General features: G+C 66.0%; 2 protein-coding genes across 2 annotated transcripts in view; one reads left to right on the top strand and one right to left on the bottom strand.

Moving 5' to 3' along the window:
* The first annotated feature begins 157 nt into the window (after positions 1 to 157).
* Positions 158 to 8,994, top strand: SCYL1 (SCY1-like 1 (S. cerevisiae)). Its single transcript, XM_004682628.1, has 16 exons — positions 158 to 294; positions 484 to 606; positions 683 to 906; positions 1,263 to 1,353; positions 1,464 to 1,619; positions 3,538 to 3,696; positions 4,494 to 4,601; positions 5,298 to 5,411; positions 6,003 to 6,158; positions 6,564 to 6,752; positions 6,845 to 6,920; positions 7,162 to 7,326; positions 7,537 to 7,679; positions 8,249 to 8,320; positions 8,422 to 8,634; positions 8,896 to 8,994. The coding sequence occupies exons 2-16, from the start codon at positions 532 to 534 to the stop codon at positions 8,992 to 8,994; spliced, it is 2,040 nt and encodes a 679-aa protein (XP_004682685.1). The 5' UTR covers positions 158 to 294; positions 484 to 531.
* A 60-nt stretch (positions 8,995 to 9,054) lies between these two features.
* LTBP3 (latent transforming growth factor beta binding protein 3) overlaps positions 9,055 to 15,929 on the bottom strand; it is a 15,457-nt gene continuing 8,582 nt past the window's right edge. The window contains exons 14-26 of the mRNA XM_012725140.1: positions 15,759 to 15,881; positions 13,266 to 13,388; positions 12,942 to 13,061; positions 11,956 to 12,084; positions 11,529 to 11,696; positions 11,289 to 11,372; positions 10,909 to 11,037; positions 10,697 to 10,834; positions 10,463 to 10,603; positions 10,157 to 10,315; positions 9,992 to 10,072; positions 9,777 to 9,908; positions 9,055 to 9,675 (exon numbers count right to left, since the gene is read on the bottom strand). Coding sequence (XP_012580594.1) covers positions 9,524 to 9,675; positions 9,777 to 9,908; positions 9,992 to 10,072; positions 10,157 to 10,315; positions 10,463 to 10,603; positions 10,697 to 10,834; positions 10,909 to 11,037; positions 11,289 to 11,372; positions 11,529 to 11,696; positions 11,956 to 12,084; positions 12,942 to 13,061; positions 13,266 to 13,388; positions 15,759 to 15,881 — 1,679 coding nt within the window. The 3' untranslated portion in view covers positions 9,055 to 9,523. The remainder of the gene's footprint in view (positions 9,676 to 9,776; positions 9,909 to 9,991; positions 10,073 to 10,156; positions 10,316 to 10,462; positions 10,604 to 10,696; positions 10,835 to 10,908; positions 11,038 to 11,288; positions 11,373 to 11,528; positions 11,697 to 11,955; positions 12,085 to 12,941; positions 13,062 to 13,265; positions 13,389 to 15,758; positions 15,882 to 15,929) is intronic.

Raw genomic sequence — 15,929 nt, 5'->3', positions numbered from 1 at the left:
GGGCCGGGGACGGTCCCTGCGGGCTGGCCGGGCCGGGCCGAGACCGCCGGCGGCCCTTTCCTCCAGCTCTTCACCGCCCAGGGCGCGATCGGAGCGGTGAGCCCCAGGCCCAGTGGCCGCCCCTTCCCGGCCCACGCCCCTGCTCTCCCCCAGGCCACAGGCAGCCCGGTGTCCATCTTCGTGTACGACGTGAAGCCTGGCTCCGAGGAGCAGACCCAGGTGGCCAAAGCTGCCTTCAAGCGCCTCAAAACTCTCCGGCACCCCAACATTCTGGCCTACATTGATGGACTGGAGGTACCTGCTACCCAGGCTGCCCCTGTCTGCCCCTCACTTTCTCCCAGACATCCCCTTCTGTCTCCCTGCTCCTCAGTGTCCACCTGTTTTGCCTCAGCACTCAGGACTTGGTCTCCCCGCCTTCACCTTTCTCACCCTGTGTCTCTCCTCACCACCAACCGCCCTGATGTGTCCCGTCCCGTTCTCCAGACAGACAAATGCCTGCATGTAGTGACTGAGGCTGTCACCCCACTGGGAATGTACCTCAAGGCTCGAGCAGATGCGGGTGGCCTGAAAGAGCTGGAACTCTCCTGGGGGCTACACCAGATTGTGGTAAGGGGGGCAGCGGTGATGAGAGCAGGGTGGGGGGCTGCAGGTTCTAGGGTGTGATGGCTTCTTCTGCCCCCAGAAAGCCCTCAGCTTCCTGGTCAATGACTGCAGCCTCATCCACAACAATGTCTGCATGGCCGCTGTATTCGTGGACCGCGCCGGAGAGTGGAAGCTTGGCGGGCTGGACTACATGTACTCGGCCCAGGGCGATGGCAGCCCCCCCCGCAAGGGTGTCCCCGAGCTCGAGCAGTACGACCCCCCAGAGTTGGCTGATAACTCTGGCAGAGCCGTCAAAGAGAAGTGGTGGGTGACTGGGGCAGTGTGCCCCAACCTGCCCTCTTCTGGAGGCCCTGCGGCCTCGGGACCCCTGAGCCCAGCTCTCTGCTGCCCGGCGGGGGGGTGGGGGGCGCCTTGTCCTCAGGGCAGTAGGACAGGATGGTGGCTCTGAATTTGGAAGTTGTGCAGCCCCGGGTGGGTGTCCGCGGTGAGCAGCCCGGGGTGGGTGTCTGCGGTGAGCAGCCCGGCACCTCTTGAGTTCCTTTCTGTCAACCCCAACCCTGCTGCTCGGGGCTGATGGGAGGATCCACTGGGCGGTGAGGAGAGCCCGGTGGCCTGTGCTGGAGGTGGCCGGCCCTGAGCGGCTCTGGGACCTGTCTCAGGGCGGCTGACATGTGGCGTCTGGGCTGCCTCGTCTGGGAAGTTTTCAACGGGCCGCTGCCACGCGCTGCCGCCCTGCGCAACCCCGGGAAGGTGAGTGTCCGGCCCCTGCGCCCAGCGCAACCCCGGGGAGGTGAGTGTCCGGCCCCTGCGCCCCATGCCTGCTAGCCAGCCCCATCCTGATGCTCACCCTGCTCTCACAGATCCCCAGATCACTGGTGCCCCATTACTGTGAGCTGGTCGGTGCCAACCCAAAGGTGCGTCCCAACCCAGCCCGCTTCCTGCAGAACTGCCGAGCGCCCGGCGGCTTCATGAGCAACCGCTTTGTGGAGACCAACCTCTTCCTGGAAGAGATCCAGGTGAGCGCCACCCACCCTCAGCCTCGGCCTGTCCACTTTGTGGGCTCCCTCTTAATGGAACCCGTGGTGGCAGTCAGTGCTGGTCCTCATGGCCACTGTCCAGGAGTGGAACTCAGGGGCTGGCTCTGTGGGTGCTGAACGTAGTTCTTGGCATCTATTACCACACATGGCCATTCCAGCCCTGGCCCTGATGTTGCAGTGCCAGGTGGCAGAGTGGACAGCACGGTGTGGGGCAGGAGACTCACACCTGGACCCTTGCTCGAGTTCCTAGCAGGAGTCATGGGCCAGGCCCCCATCTATGGGGGAGGGGGAGCAGAACCAGACAGTGAGGAAGTGAGTGCTCCCAGGTGGGTGTGGGCTGGACGAAAGGGTGTGGATTGGGGTGCCCAGGGAAGGGCTCTCCTGAGGGTGACGTCTGAGCAAGACGCAGGGCACGCAGGTGGAGGCTGAGGGCCTGGGCACGGGAGAGCGCTCCCGGCAGCAGCAAGCCGCAGGATGGTGGGAGGGGCCTCTGCCGGAGCGCGAATGCGGAACAGCAGCAGTCTGATGGCCCCAGGGCCACTGTAGGACAGGGGGGAGAGGGGGGCGGCGTGTTCCCACACCTGCTCTCCCCGGCCACAGTGGGGCACACAGCGCGATGACTGAGGACTAAGCCCAGGCGGGTGACAAATCACAGACCTATGGCACAGGTCCGTGCCACCCATGCGGCATCTTGAAGAGAAGTTGCTGGAAATGCCGAGCCCTGCCGCCTCCTGGACAGCGTGGGGGCAGTGGGCACTGTTACTGGGAGTTCTCACTTGGCTGGCTCTGCTGGCCTGCCTGTCTTAAAACACGCCCCAGGAGGTGGGCAGTTTCCGGCCAGTTCCCGGAGGATGTGGGGGTTAATGCCCAGGGCCCTGCCCATCACTGGACAGGACGAGCCCAGCTGCAACTACCTACAGGTGCCCTTGGGTGTGGTTTGGGCCTCTCTGGACCTTGACCCTGAACCCTGCTGTCAGAGCATCAGGCCAGCCTGCCTCCCACTCTGGCCGCTGGGGCCAGCCAGGTCCTCGCCCCCCGCAGAGGCTGCTCCTCCTGGGCCAGGCCGCTGTGGCATGAGGCCACGCAGAGGACGCAGGAGCCTTGGGGGAGCAGGCTATGACCCCTGCCCAGCTGCTCTTGACTGGGAACCTTGAGACTCAGCCTCCTGGTTTGTGAAAGGGGAGACGGCGCCTCTTCACAGGGTGGGGCGGCAGGGGTGCCGGATAGTGGGCCAGACCCTGCCCTGAGCTGCTGAGCTCTGACTTTGGCAAGCTCTTGTCCTCTCTGCCCCTCAGCTTCCTTGTTGGATCAAACGTGGATTCTGCTGACACCTCCCAAAGCGGCAGGGAGGGTTATTTAACCCGCGCCAGGTTGGGCACGTCGTCTTGCCTGGCGCGCGGTGGGTCATGTGCAGGAAATCGACCTGTGGGTCCTCCAGCCTCAGCAGGAGCCAGTGTGGGGGACCCGGTACCCAGGCCCTGCCCTCGAGCAGGTGTGCTCTCCGCCAGGGGCGTGGCTGTGGGCCCCTCGCAGCCGGGAGTGGCCCCTCCCCCTGCCGCGCCTCAGCGCTCCTCTGTGCTGTGTGTGCGGTTGGTGCTGAATGGCCCCTTGGCGTGTCCAGTCGCCCGAGGCTGATGTCCTGCAGCAGGTCGGGGGCCGTGGGGGAGGGCCAGTCGCTGCCCTGTGCCGGGCCCTGCCCGGGGGCTGCAGTGTAGCCGGTCAGTGTAGCCGGTCAGTGTAGCCGGTCCATCCGCAGACGAGCCTTGCCCAGGCTGCAGGCTGCCGTGGAGAGCCGTGGGGTTCGCCTTCAGGCTGGGGCGCCCCAGGCCTGGCCTGTGGCTGGGGGCCAGTAGCAGGCTGGGTTCTTCCTCCCTGCTCCCTGTCCTCGTTCCCCCAGATCAAAGAGCCAGCTGAGAAGCAAAAGTTCTTCCAAGAGCTGAGCAAGAGCCTGGACGCCTTCCCTGAGGACTTCTGCCGGCACAAGGTGCTGCCCCAGCTGCTGACCGCCTTTGAGTTTGGCAGCGCAGGTGCTGTGGTCCTCACACCCCTCTTCAAGGTGAGAGGGCCGGGAGCCCCGCGAGGGACCTCTGGAAGGCAGGAGCCTCGGCTCCCATGGCCCCCAGGCTGGGTGGGTGTGAGCGGAGAGAGAAGGCCCTGGGGCAGTCAGCTGCGCAGGCGGCGCTGCCCGCTGACTGGACGGGCTCCCGCAGGCCTGGGCCACTGACCTGTTGGGGAGGCGGGGACTGCTAACCTAGGGGAGGGGGCCCCCAGGCCTGCCCAAGTCTTCCCAAGACTGCTTGCTCCCAGCCTGCGGCCTTTCCTCCGTCTTCCTGACAGCCCCTCCGGTCTGCCCTGCACACTGCTTCTTGGGGCCCCTGGGAGAATCTGCTCAGTACCCCGCTTTCCATTACCCTTCTGACCTTGTGACGTTCAGTTCTCCTGGCTTCCAGGAGCTGGATTCTCCCCTCTTCCTCAGACCCCAGCCCACCCTTAGCTGGCACCAGCCGTTCTCAGCTCTGCCCACTCTGGGAGAGCTCTTTCCTCTGAAGGGACTGGGCATGGGGCAACCGGAAGGCATCAGCAAACCTTTTATCGCTGGGAGCCCCCAGAAGTTGTAGGCAGAATCCCCTGAGGCAGAAGCCTAAAAGAGGTCTTAACCCAGAAAGGTTGAGGGCAGGGCTGGCCGAGGCGAGTATGGGCCGAGGGGCTACTGAGGAGACCCCTGCCTCCCCCACGTGGCCCCCCCAACACCCCCCCCACCTGGAAGCCAACCAGTGGCCTGAGGAGGTGAAATGCACCCCATGAAGCTGCCTCTCCTGTGAGGGAGCTGAGCCCCTCCCAACCCCCCCGCAGGTGGGCAAGTTCCTCAGCGCCGAGGAGTACCAGCAGAAGGTCGTGCCCGTGGTGGTCAAGATGTTCTCGTCCCCCGACCGGGCCATGCGCATCCGCCTCCTTCAGCAGGTGGGGGCCGCCCCAGACCCTGTCCCTCCGCCCTGCCAGACCTACCCTGGCCGCCGGGGAGACAGACCCCTGCGTCATCACCCTGAGATTGGTGGCTTGAGCCCCTGCTTTGTGCACCCCAGAAATGCCTTCCCTCCCAAACACAGGTTGGGGCCGGTAGGCAATGCTCTCAGGGAGTCCGGTGGCCGCAGGCCTCCTTGGCAGCTTGGGGCACTCGGGCTCCACGGCCCAGGCCCTGCCATGTCCTGGCTGCTGCTCTGGCTCCCAGAGTGGGGTAGCGTGAGCCCCAGGGCACTGGGAGCATCAGATGGCATGGACGGGGTCGCCTGGGGCCCGGGGGCCCTGTGAGCCAGGAGCCCTGCCTGGCGCTCCCAGAGCGCAGCTCCGGCCGTCGATGCCTGGCCCGGCTCAAGGCGCCGCCTGGGTGGGTGCTGCCCTTCGACAGAAGAGGCCCAAGAGGGGCGCAGCACAGCTGACTGCCGAGCCAGACCAGAGCCACAGCCCCCGCCCATCCTGGCTCATCCTGGCACCCTCCTGCTTCTCACCCCTATGTGGGCCTGAGGCCAGGTGGGGGGCACTCAGGAGACTCCCCTCTCAGCTGCGCCCGCCAGGTGGAGAAGGCCAACCTAGAGCAGCCCCGTGGTTCTGGGGTGGTGGGAGGCTGTCTACGTCCTCACGCCCCCACCTGGGCCGCAGATGGAGCAGTTCATCCAGTACCTCGACGAGCCAACAGTCAACACCCAGATCTTCCCCCATGTTGTGCACGGCTTCCTGGACACCAACCCGGCCATCCGGGAGCAGACGGTCAAGGTAGGTGCGGCTTCCCAGGCTTGGAGGCAGCCCACTCCTGGCCCGGGGCCTTGGCTTCAGCCTGTGGCCTGAACCTGTACGAGACGGCAGCGGGGGCCCGGCAGTGGGCGCAGCTGAGCTGGGGGTGAGTCGCGGCGGTGCGGCCCCGAGTCCTCGGGGCAGACACTGGCTGCTGGGCGCCCGAGGAGTAAGCCTGGTCTGAACAGCGCTCAGTGAGGAGAGACAGACGGCGCCGGGGCGCGGTGCCAGCGCTGCGGAGGAGTTTTTGGTAGGGCGGGCAGTTGACTGCTGGCTTTAGCAACATAGAAGTCACTGGTGCCTTCCCCCCGGGCCAACTCGGGGGACTGTGTGTGGGGAGGGGTGTTGTGACATTCTGAGCAGCGTGCAGGTCGGGAGCAGGAGCTCAGACAGCTTTGCGTGGAGGCTCCCACGTCCCGGGGCGCGGGGTTGCGCCAGGACCAGAAGCGGGTAGGCGTGGGGCGGTTCTCGTTGTTCTCGGTGCCTAGGCCATGCAGCCACCTCAGCCTCCCAGGAGGCTGCTCTTCACAGGCCCTTTGTGCCCCGCACGACCCCCGCTCTCCTGCCCTGCAGTCCATGCTGCTCCTGGCCCCCAAGCTGAACGAGTCCAACCTCAACGTGGAGCTGATGAAGCACTTCGCACGGCTGCAGGCCAGGGACGACCAGGGCCCCATCCGCTGCAACACCACCGTCTGCCTGGGCAAGATCGGCTCCTGCCTCAGCGCCAGCGTGAGTGCCCCGCATGCCCACAGGCTGCCCGGCCCTGTGTGGGGCGCCAGCTTCCTGAGCCCCAGCCCCGGGGCCCCTGGCCCCATGTCAGGAGGCGGGGTTGTGCCAGTCACACAGCCAGGGGTGGCTCTGCCTGGCCCCAGGACGTGGACGCCGCAGTGCCCAGGAGACAGCTGGGGCCGGGCCTGGTGGGAAGGGAGGCCCAGACCTCAGTGGGGACAGCACGAGCCCAGCCTCCTGGGGAGAAGCCAAGGTCCAGAAGGAAGCCCACCCTCCCCTTTGAAGTTATTGGTGACAGGCTCGGGTTTTCCGGACTCTGGGGACCGCTCTGGGAGGTAAAGCCTGGCAGTTCTGGGCTCCAGCACTGACCTTTTCCTCAGAAGCCCTCGCCCCTGTCCCCCCCAGACCAGACACAGGGTCCTCACCTCCGCCTTCAGCCGGGCCACAAAGGACCCGTTTGCACCGTCCCGGGTTGCGGGTGTCCTGGGCTTTGCTGCCACCCACAACCTCTACTCGATGAACGACTGTGCCCAGAAGATCCTGCCCGTGCTCTGCGGCCTGACTGTTGACCCTGAGAAGTCTGTGCGAGACCAGGTAAGGCACTCGGGCGCTAGGGTGATCGCTGGGCAGACCCTGGGGGCTGCTGGGCCTGCTGGAGTCTCCAGCCCTGCCCTGCCGCCCCGTAGGCCTTCAAAGCCATCCGGAGCTTCCTGTCCAAACTGGAGTGTGTGTCAGAAGACCCCACCCAGCTGGCGGAGGCGGGTGAGTGGCCCCCCTTGCGTTCCCTCTCTGCTGCACCCTTGCCCGTGCGCACCAGTGTGCCCCTGCCCCTCCCAGGGGCGGCTGCAAGCTGGGGGAGCCCTAGAGAGCAGGACGGACTCTGCTCCTGCCCGGCCTCGCGGATGGCGAGGACAGCCTGGAGCGGGTGGGGCTGTGCTCTCCTTTCCCCTTCCTGTGGGACCCCGAGGCCCCCATAACTGCCTCCCTCTCCTGCTCCTCCCAGAGAAGGATGTCCACGCAGCCTCCAGCCCTGGGGCGGGAGGAGCCGCAGCCAGCTGGGCCGGCTGGGCCGTGACAGGGGTGTCCTCGCTCACCTCCAAACTGATCCGTGCACACCCCTCGGCTGCTCCTGCTGAGACCAGCATTGCTCAGAGACCCGTGCCTGAGGGTGAGTGTCCCACACCGGCTGCTTGTCCGCTCCCCCCGGACGGTGATCAGATTGTGGGGGACAGGGTAAGGCCGAGTTCCCTCATCGTCTCCCCCTTCCTACATGCCCTACCCCGTCCCTATATCCCCCTGCCACATTTTCCCAGCGGCACATTTTCTGAGACCTTCCTGGGGACCCGTGTGTGGGACTCACCGAGCCTCTGCTCCCCAGGACTTCCTGCCCCTGCTCCCACCCCTGCCCCTGCCGCACCTGCACCCTCAAGCCACTGGGAGGCGCAAGAGGAGGACAAGGACCCAGAGGAGGACAGTGGCGCCGCGGACAGATGGGATGACGAAGACTGGGGCAGCCTGGAGGTGCCCGGGGCCAAGGGGGCCCCCTGGACCGGGAGACCGTGGGCTGCCATCCAGGGAACGCGTGTGGGTGTGGCTGGAGTCGGGCCAGCAGGGAGCCGCAGCTGAGCCCCGTTCAACTCAGGGTGGGAAGTATAAAGCCCACGGGTGATGGCTGGGCCACCACTGGCCTTGCTCCCTCTACTCGGCGTCTCTCTGCCACCTGCCCCAGTGCCAGCCAGCCCTTGCGGGCCTGCGGGGCAGGGGGTGGGGTGAGAACTGAGCGAGAACTGAGCGGTCTTGCCTTGAATGAACGGTATGGCAGCAGACCAGGTTCCCGTCCTGCTGGCAGCAGCATCTGGCCACTGAGGCCATACGGTGGGTGTGGGTGTGCACTCTCGCTCTCCTTCCCTGGTCTCCCAGTGGAGTGCCGGCCGGCCAGGTTTAGCACGTGCACTGTAAGGGTGGGCAGCGGGCCCCAGAAACAAATGAATTGAGAGGCCAAAGAAAGGGTGGAGCCGTGGCTGGGGGTGGTCTGGGGGCTCCCACCCCCTTTGGGTCTCCATGATGGTGCTCTCCTGCCCACATTGCAGCAAGAGGCTGAGTCTGTGCTGGCCCAGCAGGAGGACTGGAATACTGGGGGCCAAGCCAGCCGAGCCGGGCAGGTGAGCCTGGGGGGGGTGTGTCTGCATGTGTGGAGGGCGGATCTGTCCTCTTTCTTTTCTGCTGTGGTCTGGCACGCCCTCACCCTCCCGCCCTTCTGCAGGCCAGCAACCCAGAGCACAAATCCCCTGAGTCTGACTGGAGCAGCTGGGAAGCTGAGGGCTCATGGGACCAGGGCTGGCAGGAGCCAAGTCCCCAGGACCCAGCCCCAGAGGGCACTCGGCTGGCCAGCGAGTATAACTGGGGCGGCCTGGAGCCCAGTGACAAGGGTGACCCCTTTGCTGCCCTCTCTGTGCGTCGGGAGGCTGCTACCCAGGTACTTGGCAGGGTTCCGTGGAAGGGTATAGATGGGGGGAGGACCCCAGTTGGAGTTGGCCTCCATTCCAGCCCGCGATTCCTTTTCAGCCAAGGCGGGACTCCTGGGGTGACGACAACTGGGAGGGCCTGGAGACTGAGAGCCGTAAGTGCTTCTGTGGGGAGGGCTGGGGAACTCAGGCCACCCCTGGGCAAAGCTGTCAGGGAAGCCAAGACCCCGGTGGCCCACAGCTCTCAGCCCACCTCCCTGTCCCATGTCCAGGGCAGGCCAAGGCCGAGCAGGCCAGGAAGAAACGGGAGGAACGTCGACGGGAGATGGAGGCCAAACGGGCTGAGAAGAAGGCAGCCAAGGGCCCCATGAAACTGGGAACCCGGAAACTGGACTGAACCACTGGTGTGGGCACTTCCGGCTCCAGAAAGCTGGCTGGACAGATGTATTTATTGTACAAACCATGTGAGCCCAGCCCATCCGGCCAGGCGCATCTCACCTGTACATAATCAGAGCCACAATAAATTCTATTTCACACCCCTGTGCTGGGCGCCGTCTAGCCCCTCTAAGAAGGCCGGGTCTGCTGCCCCACCAAGTCCGAGCCCACCATGGACAGGAACATCAACTTGCTTCCAAAGCCAAGAGTAAAGGCGCGATTTATCAGTTTCTAAAAAAGCCCCTCTGGGAGGAAGGCCAGCAGCGCCCCAGAGACCTATCTGTCTCTGAACCAGGCAGAGCCTCTAGGGTCGCCCTGGGACACGGGGCGTGGGCAGGGTTTGTCCCGAGAGTCCCCGGTCCAGGCCTCTAGTCTGTGCAGAAAGGAGAGGCCCAGGAACGCCTGAGTGTCGCCCCAGCGTCCAGGCGACAGAAACCTGTCTGCGATCGCCAAGGCCCTGGCGGTTCAGCGGCGGCGCTGAGGCACGCAGGCCCCGTGCTGACGGCTGCGCGCGAAGCCGGCTTTGCAGACGCAGCGGAAGGAGCCGCTCGTGTTCACGCAGCGCTCGCTCTTGCACAGCAGCCCACGCTGGTTCAGCTCTCGGCACTCGTCGATGTCTGCAAGTGGGAGGGGGAGGATGCGACTGCTCTAGGGGCGCCATCGCCCCTCAGCTTCCCGGGAGGTGGGTTCGAAGGTCAGGCCCCGCCCCCAAGCTCACCCACACAACGGGTGCGGGAGGCGTCCAGCTGGAAGCCCCCGGGACACTCGCACACCGTGCCGCCCGGCCGCGGCACGCAGCGTCCGCTCACGCAGCGGCACTCGTCAGAATCCTCCTCCGAGCTGTCCTCCTCTGCGTGGGCCGGAGAATACGGATGTCAGCGCCGCCGCCAGCAGGTGACCGCGTAGCCCACCTCCTGCCCTCCCGCAACTCACCTCTCCGGGGCTTCCCCAGCAGCAGTGGGCTGGCGTCCCAGAAGGAGTTGCTCTCACTCTGTGAAGTCGGGCACTGGGCCGCTGGGAGGGGTGGGAGCGGTCAGGGGCACTACTGCCCTCGGCTCCTGCCCCCATGAGCCCACCCACACTCCCAGGCTGCCTCACCGGCACGTGGCGGGCATGGGCGGCACTGGGCGCCCCATCCGCGGCCCTGGCGGCAGCAGCAGTCGTCAAAGGTGAGGGCGGGGCCGGCCAGGGGTCCCGCGCACATCCCGTCCTCTCCGCGCTGGCCCCAGCACACGTCCCGCCGTTCCGGGGCACGCTCTGAGGAGGGGACGCTTGGCGTCTGGGAGGAGCCTAAACCGGGATCACCCGCACTCCCTCCAGCCACCGCGCGGGGCCGTGATCCCGGAGCTCCTCAGGGCGGACAGGGTCCGGGAGTGGAGTGGGCAGGCCCACCCTCGCCCTCACCCGCCGGGCTCTCCGGGAGCTGGCAGTCACGGCCCGAGGGCCCGGGCACCCAAGGCGCGCGGCATTCGCAGCGGTAGGAGCCTGGTAGATTGACGCAGCGGCCGGGGCGGCAGGCTGCCGGGTCTTGGCACTCGTCCACATCTACGGGCAGCGAGGGGTGGGTGGGGCGGCGGTCACTGATCAGCTGGACCCCTGCCCCGCGCCTTCTCCCCGCCGCGGCGGCCCGGGCCTCACCCATCTCCTCCGGGCTCAGGCACTGGCGCTGCACCGGGCTGTATTCGGCCGGGGGCGTGCAGGCGCAGCGGTAGCCGCCGCGCGTGTTCTCGCACACTCCGTTCCGGCAGTTGGATTCGTCCAAGCACTCGTCCACGTCTGCGGGGAGGGAACGCGCGGGTGTGGGGAGGCCTGGAGTCGGGGGCGTGGTCGCGGGAGCCGGCCGCACTCACCCACGCACTCCAGCAGGTTCCCGTCGTAGTAGAAGCCCTGCTTGCAGTAGCACTCGTAGCCGGGCTGCGTGTTCACGCACTTGCCCTCCTTGCAGATCTCTGCCCCGAACAGTGTGCACTCGTCGATGTCTGTTGAGTGACAAGCCGCGGGCGCCAAGTGGCCTTTACCTGCGCCGTCGCCCAGGCACCGGCAGGTGGGGGAGTGGGCGGGGCTTACCGCCGCAGCCGGCGCTTTGAAGAGGCTCTTACCGGCGCAGACGTTATAGGGGTGGGGCTTATTGGAGGGCGGGGCTTGCGCAGCGGGCGGGGCCGGCAGGAGGGCCTGGGCGGGGCTTGCCGGCAGGAGGCGTCGGGGCTCACCGCGTGGGGATAGGGCTTACCGCGGTGGGCGGGGATGCCGTAGTTGACGATGTTGTTGTCCTGGGTGTAGCCCTTCCCGTCCGGGCAGAGGCTGTGGAACTCGGCTGCGGCGAGAGGGCGGCGGTGGGGGAGAATCGAGGCTGGGTTGAGCGCGCTGGCTGCGCAGGCGCAGAAGGGGTCTCGTTTCCCCCCCCGCCGCGGCGGGCCATCTCCGTCAGGGAAGGAAGAGGCTCGGGAAGGGAAGGGCCTGCGGTCCTCACCTGAGCTGTAGACCGGGCAGGGATAGATCTCGCAGTGGTCCCCCCAGCCGGCGCCCAGCGAGCAGCAGCACTCCTGCTGGGTGACGTTGGTGGCCAGCACGCTGTCGCAGAACACCGTGTCGTCGAAGTTAAGGTAGCACTCCTTCTTGTGGTGGGGCAGCTCCTCCTCTGAGGGGAGAGGAGGTCGGTGCTGGGGGGGCGGCCTGGGCGGCCCACCCACCACTCTCATCTCCTGCTGCCCCCATTCCCCGGCTCCCCACAGCTGCCCTGGGAGAGCCAAGTCCCTCGGTGTGGCACTCCACACCCTCCCCGAGAGCTGCCCCCACCAGACATCCTGGCCAAGAGATGCCCCCGGGTTCAAGGCTGGGGAGCGCGCAGCAGCCCAGTGGAGAGGTGATGTGGTCTGAGGGAGCCGGAGGGCACTCACCCTCACAGCCATGCTGGTCCGCGGTGGGCGTGAAGCCCTGGTCGCAGATGCACACGTAGGAGCCCTGCAGGTTCTCACAGGCGCCGTGGGGCAGGCACAGCCCGGGGTCCTGGCTGCACTCGTCTAGGTCTGCGGAGGGGGGAGGGGGGCCGTGGAAACCAGCCCTTCCGCGGGGCGCCGGGGCCTCAGGAGCTCTGCCCCTGACCTTCTGCTCCATTTCAAACTCCACCCAGCAGCAGGCCCCGCGCCTGTCTGCCTGGGATGGATGTTCGCGCACCGACGTTAGTCTTCAGGAGCCCTCAATGACGCCCACTGGCCAGAATGGGGTCCCAGCTCAGCTCGGCACTGAAGGCTCCAGCTTGGTTTCCCTGACAGCTTTCACTCTCACCACTCCACTCTGAGCCCCCACCGCTACCCCAGCTCAGGGCATAGCCGGCTACTCGCCCCTAGAAACAGCCAGCTCCCTCCAGATTTCTATGCTTTGTGAAGACTGTCCTTTGGGGCCTGAAATGCCATCCCATGCTTTTCTCTGCTTAGATCTATGATGCCGTAGGAAACCCTATTTACATTCCAAGTCCCCATTGGGCTGTCACGTGCTGGTAGTTAGTCACTAGCCAGACCTCTTTGGGCACCCAGCACCCTGAGCCATGAGAGTCAGTTTACATGCTGGCCCCCTCCGCTGGGCCCTGGGGCTGCTGTAGCAGAGCACAGAGCCTGGCAAACGGTGGGGCGCCGTCACTTCCGGTGGGTGGATGCCCAGGATGGCGAGCTTTGGGGAAGATGAACCCACTAATACCAAGAGAGCGGTCGGCACCCTGTACAGGAAGCTCCTGTCTTCACTCATGGTCATTATTACTGTTCTTCTAGATGAAAGGTGGAAGGATGAGTGAGTGGAAGGAAGGATGGGCGGGCGGGTGGGGTGGACAGTCTGGCTAGGAGATGACTACCCGCCGCCTTCCTCCTCCTCTCAGCCAACCCCCACGTACCTTGGCACTTCCTGCCTCCTACCAGCCGATGCCCCTGGGGACAGAGACACCGGTAGGAGCCGTTGGTGTTGATGCAGTCGCCCCCGATGCAGGCTGCGGGGAAGTCACACTCATCGATGTCTGTGGGACCAAGGAGGCGGAGAGTCCTCAGGACTGGTCCCTCTCTTGGCCCGAGCCTGCCAGTGTTCCCCACAGCCTGGCTCGGGCGGGTACCCCGTGCCCCAGCGTGGTCCGGATGGGGCTGGGCTGGCTGTGCCTGGCTGGTGCACAGGGGGCCCCTGGGCAGTGGCGGGCCGGGGGGGAGGGACAGGTCAGCGCCCTCACCCTCGCAGCGGCTCCGGTCCCTGGAGAGGTGGTAGCCTGAGAGGCACTGGCACTGGAAGGAGCCTGGCGTGTTGGTGCAGAGGCCGTTGTCACACACGTCCCCAGCCTCACACTCGTCCACGTCTGCAGGGCACAGGGGAGTCAGAATCAGGCGGGGCGTGGGCTCTGCTACCCTTCCACCCCTGCCCATCACTGGGGGCCCCAGTGCTGAAGCCAGGACCAGAGAGCAGCTCGTGCTGCTCCCCAGATGCACGCTCTGGCTGTCGGGACCTAGAGCCGGGGCTGATGCCAAGAGCTGGGTGTCCTCATCTCTTGGCCACTCACTGCTCCGCCCACGCTGCCCTGGGCGTCTGTGCCCAGCAACCCTCTCTTCTGCTCTCCCCTGGCCCTGCCTGACATGGCTCCCTTCTTCCCAGGTGAATAAGCTCCCCGTGGTTTTGACCTGTGCCCAGAACCCCTGTTTCTGCAGCAGAGGCACTTGGCTCTCCCGGCGTGCGTGCTGGTGTGCAGGTCTCGCCTCTGGAAGCTGCTTGTTCCCTACACCCCGCCCCCCCAAAACCACTCTTCTCCTGGGGCAGAAGGCCCCCCGCAGTCTCCCACCCTCTCTGCTGCCAGCGCCACCTCCAGAGCTGTCTGCCTGTCTCCCTCGATCCCGGGACTCAGCAGAGGCCGGCTCTGACCTGGCGCGCCTCGGCCCTGCGTTTCTGGGGCCTACTCAGCACAGGGCGCTTTTTGGCCCTCAGCACTGCCCCTCCGTGGGCCTCAGCAGCTGCTTCTTTCCCACCAGCTCTGTAGTCCCCAAGTCTCCCCACCTTATCTCGAAGGGGCCCACGACGAACCTCCCTTCTGCCTCTCGGCCTCTGGAAGCCGGGCGCTGAGTGGGGCCTGCACCACTCCTCCTGCTCGTCAGGCCGGATCCCCAGAGTGGAAAGAGCCCCCCGCCCCCCACATCTGAACCTCTGGGGAGTCCCTGAGCAGCCCCCATGGCCTTGGGCAGCAAGTGCCCTACTCTGGGCACACACTGGGAACATCAAGGCCAGTCTTTAAGCACCTGGAACAGCCCTCGTCACTCGACCTGCTCCCCGCTGGCTGCCTCTGGCCCCCTCCTCTCCCAGCTGCCCTGCTTCCCCTCTCCTGCCATGCTCACGCGGTGACCCCAGGCTCGCTGCACCCCTTTGCTCCCCGCGCAGCTGCAGCAGCCACCTGCCAGGTATCCAGGGAGCGGTCACCCCATCTGTTCGCTCTTACAGGGCAGGAGCCTCACTGCCGCACTCAGCCCATGCCCTGGGGCCCGGAGCCTCTTCTCAGCTGCTGCGCCTGGGGGCTCCAGCTTCTACCCCCTTGCCCACCACAGATGTGGCAGCACCCAGGAGACCCTGCCGAGGCCCCTCTCCCAAGGCTCCACAGCCCCCAAGGCCCACGGTCCCGGATGGTGTGTCTGGCCCAAGGCTCCAGACCATGGCCCCCCACTGTGTCTCCAGCCTCGTGACCGGCCCACCAAACGCAGTGTCTTCCAAACACGTGCCACTGGGCAGGGTGGGCACCGATCCCAGCAGATCACCAGCCTTCACCCAAGCTGGCACCCGGAGGGTCCCTCACGTGCCTCCTCTACCTGGACATCCTGTTGGTGTGTCTAGGTAACACCAGCTAGTATGCCGCTGCTATCCCATCATCTTGTGAGCATCCTGAGGCCGCTCCTCTCACGGCCACTGTCTGTCTCTCCCACAGACCCCCAGCGGTGGCCACACTCAGCAGCAGGAAACGTAAAGCCAGCTATGCAATTGTCACTTCCCTTAAAATGCTTCGGGTGCCTCCTAACAGCAGCAGGATGCAGGCGGGGCGTGCAGGCGGGGCGTGCCCGCGGGGCGTGCCCCTCAGCAGTCAGGTTCAGCCCCAGCCCTGCTTCTACCTCCCAGGTTCCCACAGGCCCTGTCTGGCTTTGCACAGGGTCTGCAGGTGCTCAGCCCTCTGCCTGGGTGCTGTCCCTGCCCCCCCCCCCCCCCCCCCCCCCCCCCCCCCCCCCCCCCCCCCCCCCCCCCCCCCCCCCCCCCCCCCCCCCCCCCCCCCGCCTGCCTACGTCCTACCCACCCTTCCAGACAGCTCAGGCCTCCCTCCCCCCAGCCTCGCTGATGTTCCTAGGGTCACCCCAGTCTCATCCAGGCCACAGCTCCAGCACTGATCCTTGTTCTGCAGTGTCAGCCCCAGCCCCAGCCCACCTCCTGGTGCATGAGAAATATTGGGGGAGGGGAAACACTAAGGCCTTCCCCATTCTCTTGCAGCTTTATTTTTTTCTATTCAAACTTAAACTCTGCAAAAGCAGCTTCAATAAGACCCTTCCGGGTGGAAATTCTGGTGGCCCCTTCCTGGGGCAGGTTGGCTGCGAAAGTGAGTGGCGACAGCAAGGGCTACCTCGCCTTACCCACCCCAGCTTCGGCGGGGGCGAGTAGGGGCCGTGGAACTGGGGCGGAGGGATGGACAGCGCAGGGAGCTTACCCAGGCAGCTTCGGCCGTCAGGCGCGGGCGTGTAGCCCTGGGCGCACGTGCAGCGGAAGGAGCCCGGGAGGTTCTCGCACCAGCCGGGCGAGCAGGGGCTGCCCTCGGCGCATTCGTTCACGTCTGCGACAGAGGAGTTAGATCTATGATGCCGTAGGAAACCCTATTTAC

The sequence above is a fragment of the Condylura cristata genome, unplaced genomic scaffold, assembly GCF_000260355.1.
Source record: "Condylura cristata isolate star-nosed mole 26May11 unplaced genomic scaffold, ConCri1.0 scaffold00015, whole genome shotgun sequence".
Taxonomy (NCBI): domain Eukaryota; kingdom Metazoa; phylum Chordata; class Mammalia; order Eulipotyphla; family Talpidae; genus Condylura; species Condylura cristata.
Note: the sequence above shows the minus strand (reverse complement) of the source record. Positions and strands in the feature narration are given on the sequence as shown.

Excerpts from the sequence above, each read along its gene's own strand:
- SCYL1 (XM_004682628.1), top strand. The coding sequence starts at position 532 with ATGTACCTCAAGGCTCGAGCAGATGCGGGTGGCCTGAAAGAGCTGGAA. Across the intron at positions 5,412-6,002 it reads TCCGGGAGCAGACGGTCAAG|TCCATGCTGCTCCTGGCCCC; the intron begins GTAGGTGCGGCT and ends CCTGCCCTGCAG. Across the intron at positions 7,327-7,536 it reads TCAGAGACCCGTGCCTGAGG|GACTTCCTGCCCCTGCTCCC; the intron begins GTGAGTGTCCCA and ends TCTGCTCCCCAG.